Source organism: Genypterus blacodes, unplaced genomic scaffold, assembly GCF_046128005.1.
Source record: "Genypterus blacodes isolate CSIRO-AG114 ecotype Tasmania unplaced genomic scaffold, CSIRO-AGI_Gbla_v1 ptg000017l_1, whole genome shotgun sequence".
NCBI lineage: Eukaryota > Metazoa > Chordata > Actinopteri > Ophidiiformes > Ophidiidae > Genypterus > Genypterus blacodes.
This window is the reverse complement of record NW_027466831.1, coordinates 2,224,919-2,238,693: the sequence shown is the minus strand read 5'-3', so window position 1 is coordinate 2,238,693 and position 13,775 is coordinate 2,224,919. Positions and strand designations below refer to the sequence as shown.

Genomic DNA, 13,775 nt, shown 5'->3' with positions numbered 1-13,775 from the left:
GTGGGACAGTACTGTCTCAAACCAGACTTCCAGCTCAATAATGCAATTGACCCACTCTTGCATGGAAACAACGCTTTCAAAATGAGCACGTCAATGCTACAAACATATGGCAGATGTTCCAAGCTGATACCTGCTGTGGTTCTGTTGTAAAGAACCACCTCTTTTTACACAACCTATGACAACACACACACAACTTCCAAACAAACAGCCATAGAAGTGTTTGAACATGATATTTCACCACAGCAGCCTAGTTAGCAGCCTACTCCAGCAGGCAAAGTAAAGTTTAGCGTCAAACTATCTGACGGAAGCTGCCCAGTCACAACAACAACAGCCAACACAGCAGAGTAATGAAACTTTGACATGAAGTTGTAAGATTCTCTCAGACATAATGCTGCCAAAATAATGTAATTTGCAAACTCACTGTCATTTTGAAGCTTGTAATGTTCTGAAACCATATCCAGATGCAGAGCTAAGATCCAACCAATGAGCCACAGTTGACTGACAGATAAACTGACTAATCACTTTGCATGAATATCAATCTGTCCCGCCTCTCTGACTTGATGGATGTCGGTTTCATCCAATAATAGAGTTTCTAAAATTTGAAATTGACATTTTGTTAGTTCCAAATAGGCCAAAAAGGAGATATGACGCCTACACGTTTGGTTGACAACCAAAAAAAGAAAAGGGCCAGCGGTCAGGCCTTTCTGAAGCCAGTCAATGGACCAAATGGGTGTTCCATCTTGGAAAGGAAGTTACAAATACAGGTTTTGTGCATTGATTCAGTAAAATATGACTTATAAAACACATTTTGGCCTTCCTGAAAGAGGATTCACCACAAACTCTCAGAAAATGGTCACACTGTAGCGTAACAATATTCAAAAATACCCCAGATGGTGCAGATTTAAACACGAGGGATATGGGGCAAAAGGCAAAAAATGCAGGCCAACCTGGACAAAAGTAAAATTGTTGATATTCCTCACTGTTTTGTTACTGCTTAGTGAAGTTGAGTGAGGGTGGCTCATTTTTCAAAAACTGGTGAATGAAGTTCACTATTGTAACCAAATTTGGCGGTTTGTCAGCAAGGGATTGGTGATGGCGTAGAAATTTCATTGTGAGAGACAAAGCCATAAATGGAGGACTGTTGGGCCTGGGCAGAGGTATGCACTCTGAATATGTAATCTAAGTTAGATTAATGGGAGGTTTAGAGGACAGGACTGGTATCAAAATGTGAAAGCACACATAGAAGCCTGTATTGTGTATGAAGTGGCCAAGAGAGAGGGAGAGAGAGGGAGAGAGAGAGAGAGAGAGAGAGAGAGAGAGAGAGAGAGAGAGAGAGAGAGAGAGAGAGAGAGAGAGAGAGAGAGAGAGAAACTTGCTGATGTAAAAAAAAACAGCAGTAAGGATATAAAACCTTGAGACAAGAGGATGCTCCTCTCTCAAACCCGCTGTGATCTCAGGGGTGGAGGACATGTTGGAGTTGGGGAGGGTCGACTTTGCGGTGACATTGACGCTATGTAGATGAGAGCTTGAGCTTGAGGACCCTGCGCTCCATGTTACGTCCCTGCCTGCTCGCTCCAGCTCAGACGGCGGCAGCTCCTTTCCCCGTCTTGTCTCTCTCTCTCTCCCCTCCTCTCTTTCAGCACCACTCCTCTGAGGACAGCACCTCACACACACTCACACACAGTCTCCTCATCCTCCTGCTGCTGCTGCTGGGGCGCTTCTTTACGCGCTGGCGTCGGACGCAAACTTCCACTTTGGTTTTCATCTTTAAAACGGCGAAGGAAGTTACTTTTGTTTGATTCGGATTTTGCCGTCCGGGGGGAAACAGTGACAAGGGGGAAGGACTTTGCGGTGAGTATCATGTGGATAAAATGTATTTGTTCTTGTTAGGAGAAGAGGAGCGCTGAGCTATTTTGCATGGATGCGCTGGAATCCATTAGTTTTGATTACAATAATAAGCATATTTTACCCTTTACATTTTAAAATGCCAAGATTTAACGTGACTTAATCTACACGAGCTCGTGTGTCTTTGTTGTTTCAATTTGACGCGCGGGGTTTCTTTAGGTAAAAGATAAATAAACCTTTTATTAAGGGATTTCCGCAATATTTTTAACGATTTTGAGATCAAAGGCGTCTTAGAAATGTGTGCGGAATATATTAAGTATATATATTTATAACACTCACCGTGCAATTCTAATATGCTACTCCGCGCAATTACGCACAGACGGTCACGGTGCGTTTTTACGTCCGTTTATTTTCATTTCAAAAGTCGTAATGAATGAAAATAAATAAGACATACCCTTTATTTTTCGCGCAAAACTGCATGCACTGGTTTAGCATGTTATAATTATACTAACCACAGATATTAGAGTCTAAATTTATGTTTGAATCGTTAAGTGTTACTGTTATTTCCATTTTGCATATTTACACATAATCCAGGCTGTGACTTATTAGCCTCTCCAGGTGATTCATTAGTCATTAAAGTCGCCACTGACTCCTGAATGTCTTTAATTGCGCTCCTCTTGTGCCGGAGCGGGGAGCAGAGGGCCATTGAATTTGGAGCCTAATAAATCAGGGACAAAAGCAGCTCCACATCTCTGCTCACACGCGGACACTCCGGGCTATTAAATCGCTCCTATTGCATGAGGAGCCTACCGGATCCCGTGGGCTTCACGGACCAAGGCGCATTTCTTATCCCTTGACCCCTGAAGAAATGTCATGCAAATGAAATGGCATGCGTGTGTAATAAAGAATAATTATTCATAATTTGTCAGCACTGCAACAACAACAAAAATCATTTGCCCACAAAATTTAGCGTATTTATCTAGATATAAAGCGTTACTAAATTTTCTTTGTCAGTGACGGAAATCCTTCAACAAAATTTGCATTCAATTTGCATGCATTTTTTATTTCTTACACTTTATTAAAGCATTTTTTTTTACATTTTTATGTCTTGTTTTGTAGGCTCGCTTGTGCGCTGCTGAGGTGAATCTGCTTGCGCTCCTCGTCGCCCCCCTAAAGTGTTCGTCTACTCTCGGCGTAATTTGGGAGCTGCTGGAGAAGCTGCTGCCTGTCTGTCACTCCGACACACACACACCTAAACCCTCCACTGGTCAGGACATCCAGAGAGGACCATGGCCACCAACGGCACCAAAGCCTCGGACGGTCACGTCTTAACGGAGACGGTGACTGAAGCGCCCCCCAGCACCACCACCACGCCAAATGACAAGCCCAAAACCTTGGTGGTGAAAGTCCAGAAGACGAAAAAGGAGATTCCGGAGAGAGAAACCTGGGCTGGGAAATTTGACTTTCTTCTCTCGTGTGTCGGATACGCTATCGGACTTGGGAATGTCTGGAGATTTCCTTATTTGTGTGGGAAAAACGGAGGAGGTAATGAGGAATTCTTGGCATTTTTTTTTACCCCTCTCACTTTATCCAGCGGCCAAAATGGAGGTCGGAGATTGTGACATTCAATCTTGCACAATTTTGATCCCGGGGGGCTTTAATCTAAATAGATCTCCAATGTATTTCCTCTATAGTAGTCGTGCGTAATTGCGCACAGATGCCTCCCTGCGCCGAGACCTGATGCGACGTGAAACCTATTACACCGTTTATCAAATATCTTGAGGAATACCTTGAATGTTTATACTTTATGGTTCCTTTTCACTTATACACCTTTGCTTCTCACCTCAGGGGCCTTCTTGATTCCCTACTTTTTGACCCTCATATTTGCTGGTATGCCCCTGTTCTTATTGGAGACGGCTCTGGGTCAGTACACCTCTATTGGGGGGCTTGGTGTGTGGAAACTGGCCCCTATGTTCAAAGGTAAAACACACTTTCACGTCAATGTTAATGAACACATTTGAATTTCCTGTTATTCCATAAAGCACAGTGAGTGTTTATCCTTCATGCAACCTTCACATAAAGATCATAACATCTATACTATCCTATATTGCTGTAGGTGTGGGCCTGGCTGCTGCTGTGCTGTCCTTCTGGCTCAATATCTATTACATTGTAATCATTTCCTGGGCTCTTTATTACCTGTACAACTCATTCACCACTGTGAGTATATACGTCTTTTAAATCAAATATTACCCCCCGAAACGGTATATTAGTATAAGTGATAGACGGGAAAAACATGCACACGTCTCCATTTCAACCAACACATTTTGTGCCTCTTGACATCAGAGCAAAGCATAGTGCAGGTTAGATTGTTACATACTGACCCTTTTCACTTATATGGTAAGTTCTCTCTGCCAGTGGCCCTTACATAAGAGAGCAGAGCCATTAACAGGCTATGGCATTTATTACTTCCTTTCCCACATAATTAGTGTCTTACACAAGGTATTGATAAATGCATTTGGCGATGGGACATTCACTGCTCTGAGAGAAGCATGAAATCTCGATGTTCCGATGAGGATCGGACTTGGCTGCTTGACAGCCAGAGAGAAAATGGGACATGGCAGTGGGAGAGTCGTCCAAGGGAAAAGGGTGTCTGTGTGAGTCTGTGTGAGTCTGTGTGAGTCTTTGTGATGTTTTGTTTTGTCTTGTTTTGTCTCATTTTTAGGAGCTGCCATGGAGGACTTGTGGCAATCCCTGGAACACAGATCGCTGCTACACCAACTACAGCATCGCAGACACCGCAAACCTCACCAGTGCCGTGGTGGAGTTCTGGGAGTAAGCTGGACGTGTATAGAGTCTGTTATGGGCAGATCACAAGGCAGATCACAAGGCCTCTGCAGTTTAGCTGGACATGATGGCCTTCTTACCCGCTGTGCATAATGAAGTTTGGATGTAAAGTCCAATACAGTCAATTACCCCCCAAAATCTTAATCTTAAAATTCATAAAAGGGCACAATTTGGGGAGTGAGTAAACAATGGCAGGGATACTTTTTTTTAAGTGTGTATGCATCTCTGCATGTCAGTTTGCATTTGTATGGTGCAGTAACAGGACTTCACTCACCCCTGCAGACGTAACATGCTCCAGATGACGGATGGTCTGGAGAAGCCCGGGGAGGTCAGGGCTCCGCTGGCCATTACGCTGGCCATTGCATGGGTGCTGGTGTACTTCTGCATCTGGAAAGGGGTCAGCTGGACTGGTAAAGTAAGTATATGAGAGAGGACTGAGGAGAAAAGTCAAACAGAAGGGGGAATAAATCCACCTTGAAATGATTTCACTTGTGTAAAATGTGTATAAGGCTTCTTTAAGGGGGCAACAAGTGCTCTAGCTGTACAGAATCATATCAGATCTAATATGGACTACAAAACTACATAAAGCACAGCAGCTTGCTTTTTAAAACTTCAAATTTTTGGTGACTTCATCCCTAAAATCTTAGTTTAGTGTATTTGCAAGCTATATCTTTCGAGGTTAATCAGTACCCAGTGAATGTGCTGAGCTGCGGTTTCACAGTGCAAAGCAAGTTCAGATAAGGGAAGGAATTAGAGCAGTGCAAGTGTGCTGGAGCGAGCCGTTCCGGGGTCATCTGGCCTGCAGGGAGTGGCGGAGTAGGTCACTGTGCTGTGCCCTGGGCATGGTGGCACAGCGCTGCAACACTCCTCATGATAGGGTGAAGAACCTTTCATGTCGAACCTTTCATGTCTGTTGCCTCGCAGGGTAATCTTACAAGAAAGTAGCGTTCAAGTGCACCGTTGAGCTGAGTGGACTGATGTGTTGTGAAGTTTGCTACTTCAGTCACCATGGCCATTTTCTGTTTTCTTCCTCGCATCCAGGTGGTCTACTTCTCCGCCACATACCCGTACGTCATGCTCTTTATCCTGTTTTGTCGTGGCATTAGTCTACCTGGTGCCATTGATGGGATCCTCTTCTACATCACTCCAAACTTCGACAAACTTACAGAGTCTGAGGTGCGTTCTCTGATATCCAAAACGAAAGCTATTGAGAGAAAAACCTACCGAACCACGCAACTTTATGGTGTCTACAGGCTTTGCCAAGGTTATAGGCTCCAGTAATGACTGCTGAAGATGCTCTTCTTCTTCATAACACCAGCATTCACAAAAGATGTCTCACATAGACTGATAGAACATCATACATGTCCAGCAAAGCCTAACACCTATTATATTGTGTAGGAATGAATGATAAAAGCTTGTACCTAATCATTCAAACCTTCTACTCTGTGTGTCTCAGGTGTGGCTGGATGCTGCCACTCAGATCTTCTTCTCCTATGGCCTAGGCTTAGGTTCTCTGATTGCTCTTGGTAGCTACAATCCCTTCAAAAACAATGTATACAGGTAGGCAATAGCTGATTCAGCAAACTACTGCTACTACACTGGCCATTCATACATCCTTTTTCCTAGTTTGGGTGGACTGAATATTAAATGTGTGTCATTTGTCTGGTTTACTGCACCATCTGTTTTGGGACTATTCGTGGCTCTGGCTTCTGTTCTTACACTCTTACTTACACAGGTACATGGATAAGGTGGTGGTCAGTGATTAAATCTATTTTCAAGCTGCCAGTTCCCCTCTGCCATTTTAGAAGTGAACATTTGAATATAAATGTGTTCAGCTGCAGCTACTACAGAAGGGAAAATGGCTTGCCAGCGTCCCCTCCCCCCACAATGTGTGACGAGTTGATAAGGAATTGATACAGGCGTAACAATGGCTGCCTCATGCTTTGTCTCCCCTACAGAGATTCTGTCATTGTCTGCTGCATCAACTCCTTCACCAGCATGTTTGCTGGCTTTGTCATCTTCTCTATTGTGGGATTCATGGCCAATGTGACAAAAAGACCCATTGCTGATGTGGCAGCCTCAGGTAATTGCAATCAATGTTGATACTCATTGGTGACAATAGGTGCTTCCAATAGATACCAGAATTAGCCCGAGAAACCACCAGATACAACGAGCGCTGTCCTTTCAGTCAGAGGGCGGTAGGATTGTGTCAATTTCCAATTTCTGTTTTGAAAAGAAAGGGAGAATGCTTGGCAATTTTGCAACAGTCACAGTTCACAAATCACTCTGATCATGGTTGACAGTGAATGTTCAAACGCATTCACATCACATCTTTCTTTGATTTTCATGGAGCTCTTATTTCAAAGTAGAGTTCTGTAGGTCTACTTGATGTTACTGTTTTATTTCTGCGATGTTGACATATGTTGACAACAAATTCTATATCATTACCATTCAAGCCATTCATTAGTATCCAAATGCAAATTCCATGGGGGCCTATTTATCCCATTTGTCTTTTGTTAGGGCCTGGTCTGGCCTTTTTGGCGTATCCTGAGGCCGTCACCCAGCTGCCTATCTCTCCTCTGTGGGCCATCCTCTTTTTCTCCATGCTGCTGATGCTGGGAATTGACAGCCAGGTAAAGATGAGCAAGTGAATCCGTCTCAGTTGTAGGATTATGATGGTTTAGTTTGACTCATGATTGGTCACCTACAGCACACAGTCAAGTTCTGTCTGATGTGCTGGACATCATATTAGCTTTAATGTATTTTTCAGCGGTCAGGTCAGCTTAGTTTTACATGATGTATCTCTTGGCTTGTGACCTTAAAGTACATTTCACTTTGGAACAGTTTTTAGTGTTCTAGTGTTGTTGACATGAGTCTGCCATCTCTCCAGTTCTGCACTGTGGAAGGCTTCATCACTGCACTGGTTGATGAATTCCCTCTGGTTCTCCGAAAACGACGAGAGATCTTCATTGCGGTCGTCTGCTTTGTGTCATACATTATTGGACTGTCCAACATCACACAGGTAAGTGCATTCTTTTCTCAGTGTAATACGCGGTATTCCACGAGTATCTTTTTATATCTTATCTGTTTGCGGTATCACCTGAGCTGATGGCCTAGTAATCTTTGGTAACATTTACTCTGATGTATGTTAACTTAGCCAGTTCTGTACAGTCCAAACAAGAACCAGTCTTGCATGTGTCAAATGAGCTTGTAGTTGTATGTTGTTGGCCAAGACACTGAACCCCAACCTGCTCCTGACGTGCAAGTTGGCAAGTTGCGCATTTGTTTGTTTGTCTGTGTTAGCAGGATATCTCAAAAGGGTATTGACAGATTTGTGGGATTTTGTGGAGATGTTGATCTTGGGCCAAGGAACAATTGATTCAGTTTTGTAGCAGATCTTAATCTTGATTCAGGGTTGTATAACAAAATTGGAGGGTTTGATTTGACATTTTTTGCTAATTTCTTAAAAACTAATACATCAAACTTCATAGAAAACACACCAGGCATGTGTGTCCTGTGGTAAGCTATCGATACCTGACATCTGGTGTGGATCCAGACAATGATCTGGATCTGGTGGTCACAAATTTTGCATTCACAGATAGAATAGAATGTTCGGCCTTGGCAGAGGTTTGGGAGTGATTTCTTGTGGTTCATTGTTTACCATTATTTAGAGCCGCAACGTATTGACTGCATCCTCCCTGATGAGGTCAAATTTCCCAAGAGTGCACATGCACTATAACCTTTTAATCCCATTTCAGTATATTTAATCAATTTGAAATCCATTTGGGATTTAATTAAAGGTCCACAAGGTTTCTTTTAGTAACTTTTGCTATAATACCGGATTATATCTATACATTCTACAACATTAACCCATGGGCCACGAGGAACTAATGGATAGTCTGTGCATCATAATTGTTGTTGCTCTGTCCTGCAAACTTAACTGGCATGCTAACATGCTAACATGTTACCAGAGGATTATATTTTCCACACAGTTTGCCAATATTTTATTTCATAACGCAGCATGTCAACAGTGAGCTTTAAATGTTGTTATGTTGGTTAGGGTCCTCTGGCATGTGACACAGAAAGGTGAAGAGAAAGGTTTTAGTTTTGTGTCTGTCTGAACTGAGAAAGTTAGCAAACCAAACTTCAGTACGCAGTAGGTCGAGACCCCTCTGCGTGTGTCTGCTGGAGAGCTAAAAATGACTAAATCCCTGCAGGCCAAGGTCAAGTTCGTCGGTGACACTTGAAGAGTCCCTGAATTCTTCCTCCACTTCTGCCACAGTGGATACGTGTCATGCATGCATGCACAGACAGCCGCGTTACACTGAGGCAGTTATCTTAATCGCCGCTCTGGGCAGTGTGTAAAATATATAAGCTTCACCCAGATAGTGGGTGCTCATCTGGTCTGGTGCAGCAGGTCTCCCTAATGATCCCAGCATCCGTGGACAGACAGACGGGTGTGTGATATTGGGCGATATATAAATATACGTGACGTGACTTGACAGGGGTGTTTCCTGGTGCCTGAGCTGTGTTGGCCTCGTCTACGCCGCCTATCCACAGAAATACAAACTGTTCCCACGAGAAATTTCGCCACCGGTCGCATCCTGACCAATGAGATGTCACTAACTCTTAGCAGACATGGCCACCAGTGCTCTCAACTGATGTGATTCCATTAGACAAGTGGTGCAGAGTACTTTCCACACTATTGTATAATTGCTTCTCCTCTGTTTCTTCTTTAATTCTTCTCTTTATCTGTGTTTTCCCCTCACTGTCCTCTCCTTTTGCAGGGTGGGCTGTATGTGTTCAAGCTTTTTGACTACTACTCAGCTAGCGGAATGTCTCTGCTCTTCCTGGTCTTCTTTGAGTGCATTTCAATTTCATGGTTCTATGGTGAGCCACGCTTATGTCACAGTAATCCTCTAAGCACTTTGACCATTCTAGGAGGTTGTTTCTTTCCCTGAGAACAGTCGACTTTTATAGAGTTTATCCTTCTGGGAGCTAATGTCTAAAGTCAGATTTGCTTTAATTAGCAACCCTACATAACAGAAATGATATTCAGCCATCAACACACTTTGTCGGCTAAATCTTACGGTGTGAATCATTTCTTTCAGGTGTGGATAAATTCTTGGACAACATTGAGGAAATGGTTGGTCATAGGCCCTGTCTCTGGTGGAAGGCCTGCTGGGTCGTCTTCACTCCGCTGATTGTGGGGGTAAGTGTCATCGTTGTGCAACATGGATGGATTGGAAAAGAAAAAGATTTGCCTGGTATCACTTCTTCATTGCTGCATAAGAGAAATTAAGGTAGAGAATAAAATGTTTGACACCGTGCAACTCTGCAGGTCAGAGATGACAAAGATGCTGAAATGTCCCGGTCTGTCTCTCTTCTCTCTTTCAGGGGGTGTTCATCTTCAGTGCTGTGCAGATGGTTCCCCTCAAATTGGGCGATTATGTGTTTCCAGCATGGGGCCAGGGGGTGGGCTGGTGTATGGCCCTCTCCTCCATGATGCTCATCCCCGGATACATGGTCTACATGTTTCTCACACTCAAGGGAACATACAAAGAGGTATGATCAGCATGGATGTCATTGAGAACATGTATACCATGTATGCGTGCAGGGAAGTGAGGAATCAATACAAACTGTACACATTTAGTTGTTGTTGAACGTTCCTTGAATGAACATTCCAGGGTAATTAAAGTATGATTTAGCAGCTAAAAGCCTCTTCACAGTCAATACTCAAATGCTCAGCTTAACCCCATGTGTTCTTTTTCTATGCAACATCCTGTCACAGACGCCTTTGTAATGAACAAATACATGGCGTGCCGGAAAAAAGGAGCAATACACTGGCATAGAATACAGAACAGTGATGAATCACATGTATCTGAATGCTCCAGAATGCTGCATAGCATTTGTATTGATGTGATGAACCTAATCAGTGGCAGATAATGCCATTAAGAGTGTTTTTGATGTGTCATCATCTATATTGACCCGAATAATAACGCACGGTACTTAGTGACACATATAGCTTTATAACTATCGCTTTTAAAGCTGCCGCTGAGAGAATAAATGCGCTGTAATTGCCGGCAGTGTAACAGAGGCTGTGTGAGGCGATGTGCAGGTGTCAAATACTGCAGCAGCTGATGGCTGACTGTCTAATTGTAGCAATCAGCCAGCTGATTACTGCTCTGCACCCAGGCTGACGCTCACTTTCACCAACATTCCATTTGGATGACGACTGTGCAGCACGGCCCCGTCCAACATATTTCACAAAAAACATACAGTATACCTGATTAATTTTTATAGAATGTTTGGAATCTAGCAACAACAAAAACTAGTGATTCCTAAATTTGATTATTTGTTGTTGTTTTAAAGGCTCCAGCTGTTGGCTTCTTGTTGTGTGTTATTGATTCTCTCTGTGCTTCACCTTCCCAGCGTCTGAGGATGATGATCAAACCTGTGGTACTGACAAAGGCTCAGGAAAATGGCCCCGACCAGCAGACTGAAAACCAGAATCAGAACCCTGCCAATGAGGAAGCCTACATCTAGAAGCTTCTGCGTGTCTCTCTGTCTAAATGGCCAGACTGGCGTTCTCCGCAGAAGAAACGTAATCGAGGTTGGGAACGACCACCAGACTTCCACGTCTGCTTTTATTCACCTACCTCCTGGGGACACGTGAGACCAACCTGATTACAGAGTAATATTTAGGTTTTTTTTCTGTTTGTTCATTTGTATAATGCAGAGTTATAAAACTTATGAGGAAAAAAACTACCCAGCTGATGATATGATATGTTGTGATATTATGAATTTCATTATGCAAAAGCTAGTCTTTCTAGAAAAGGAAATGTGACAGAAAATTACTGTATTTTGAATTTATAATTTAAATTTGGAGGCCCACAGTGATTCAGCAATATTGCTCTACTTTAAAGGTAATGATTAATCTATTAAACTATTACTGTACAAAGAAATATATAGATTAAATACATTTTGCTTGTACATGAAATAAATACATTAAACTGAATGCAGTGTAGTAGGTGAACAAATGCAGTTGGAAAGTTGTAAAATGGAAAGTGAATACTGATCAATTTAAGGCAAAGACTTTATGGGAATGTGCAACAGGTAAGGCCAAGTCTCCTTGTATGTATAAAGTCGATGTAGTCAGACTTTCACCCCCTTGCAGGACCCCTGCAGTTATCCAGAAATGTTTACCACCCACGTCTTGGGCTACCTTTGAAAAGCACAAACACAGAATGGAATACGAAGCATTCAACTCCTTTTGGCATGACTGAATACTTGTGAAGAAAGCAAAAATAATTTACATAGACTAAATAGCAAGAGACTGTTAAAACTGTTTCTTTGTTTTTTAAAGAACAATAACATTGTATGTCGTCTGAATCTTTTTTGTAGAGTCATTTTTAGGATGTTTTGTACGTGAGAGTGAGCAGGACCAAAATCATATACGGTAAAGACGTTTCACTCGCAGATCAAATCATCATGAATCACTTTAGAACAACAGGGTAGAAAAGCACATCATCTGCCTACAAGCACAAAATTGGATCTGTAAGCTACCGCCTGCTTTTAATACAACACACAATGAACATGTATGAACTGCAGGAATCCAGCTACTTCAGTGTGTGTCAACTGCACACAGCAATGAGAGGGATTTTTCTAAAGTATGTGTTTCCTTTTTGTGCCATTGTCTCACATCCTGGCAAACACTTGGGTGAAGGAGAGTTTTGTGTTGCAACACCACAATGCACATTCAGATCTACTGTACGTTCTAACCTTTGACATAGGATAGGCTGCAATGGTTGTATGATGGATTTCTATAGTAGCTACCACTATACCAGTTTACTTGTTTATTTGTTTAGTAACCCACTCCTCAGGAACAAAGGTGGAAGTGACCAAATTCTCTCAAATATTACCACGATACAATGAAAAAAATTGAAGCTGTCCATTTTACGTCAGTAAATCCAGCACAAAGAATGATGTAGGACCATAAAAACAGAGGTTGCCCAACATTTAACATATAACACACTGAAATTGACACATTGACGTAAGTTGTTGCCTTGTTCTAATGGGCGTTTTTTGCCGGCTTCATATCTTTCGGTGTATTTTATGAACTGTGACGGCCCTCACTTCATCATTTTAGCCGAAGCCACGGATTCCACGTTTCTGTCCTGTGGCACATTTCCACTATCAGATTTTGAGAGAACCTTAAGCTGTCTAAAGTACTGTTATCTTGTTTCAGCAGGACATAACTCTGTACAGGCCAACACCTCTGAAACTACTCCTAAAAGCTATAACTACATATCAAGCTGTTCGGCAATATGACATACATACTGTTTGTATATTCTGACTGTGTGACATAGGCCAGTTAACTCCACAGATAATTATATTATGATAAAGAGGGATCAAGAAATATGCTTCTGTGGCAGCTACATGCAACAGGAATCAGGTTGAATCAGTCCTTTTCTCTTTTATTTATGTTTTCTTTCCATAGATATGTTAATGAAAATGTGCAATGAAAAGGGTTCCACGGATTTTGTATAAAGTTACCATACTGCAGTTTTCTCTCTTTGAATGATGTTGTAAACTGGACTGTGTAATACATGTATCTGTGAATGTCCGTACAACCTGATTTCTTTTTTTGTCTAAATGTTGAAAAAAAAAACTTCTATTATTTGCTATTTTCTGCAATAATATTATTATCTCAGAAACTAAAGCACATATCTCTCTCAGCTGTAAAAAAAAAAAAATATATAGTTACAATAACAGTAATAGAGTTATAATTATGCTGATAATAAAAATGTAATAGAAATGTCTAGTCAGAGAATATTGTTTTGTATATTTCTAGCTGTTTCATGGGCCTAATGTAAAATATTCTATGTAAAAAAAAATATAATAAATGTCTTTAGATGGTGTTATATGAAAAAGCATGATTGCATATATGTTATCTGCAAAATAAATAAAGATCTATAGATTATAAAGTCTCAATCATGTCATTATCGTTATTGTTTTTGCCTGTATCAGAATTTTTTTGTAGCCTCTTAGCATTTTCTATGAAAAATCATGTAGATGCAAATTAG

At 41.8% G+C, this 13,775-nt stretch overlaps 1 protein-coding gene across 1 annotated transcript; it reads left to right on the top strand.

Annotated features, from left to right (window-relative positions):
* Positions 1–3,134: 3,134 nt before the first annotated feature.
* On the top strand, positions 3,135–11,349 carry slc6a1b (solute carrier family 6 member 1b). The gene is made up of 14 exons (XM_076140875.1): positions 3,135–3,390; positions 3,694–3,825; positions 3,962–4,062; positions 4,568–4,677; positions 4,972–5,104; positions 5,731–5,865; positions 6,146–6,249; positions 6,648–6,772; positions 7,210–7,322; positions 7,580–7,711; positions 9,477–9,579; positions 9,801–9,901; positions 10,087–10,254; positions 11,122–11,349. The coding sequence occupies exons 1-14, from the start codon at positions 3,135–3,137 to the stop codon at positions 11,233–11,235; spliced, it is 1,827 nt and encodes a 608-aa protein (XP_075996990.1). The 3' UTR covers positions 11,236–11,349.
* The last annotated feature ends 2,426 nt before the right edge of the window (positions 11,350–13,775 follow it).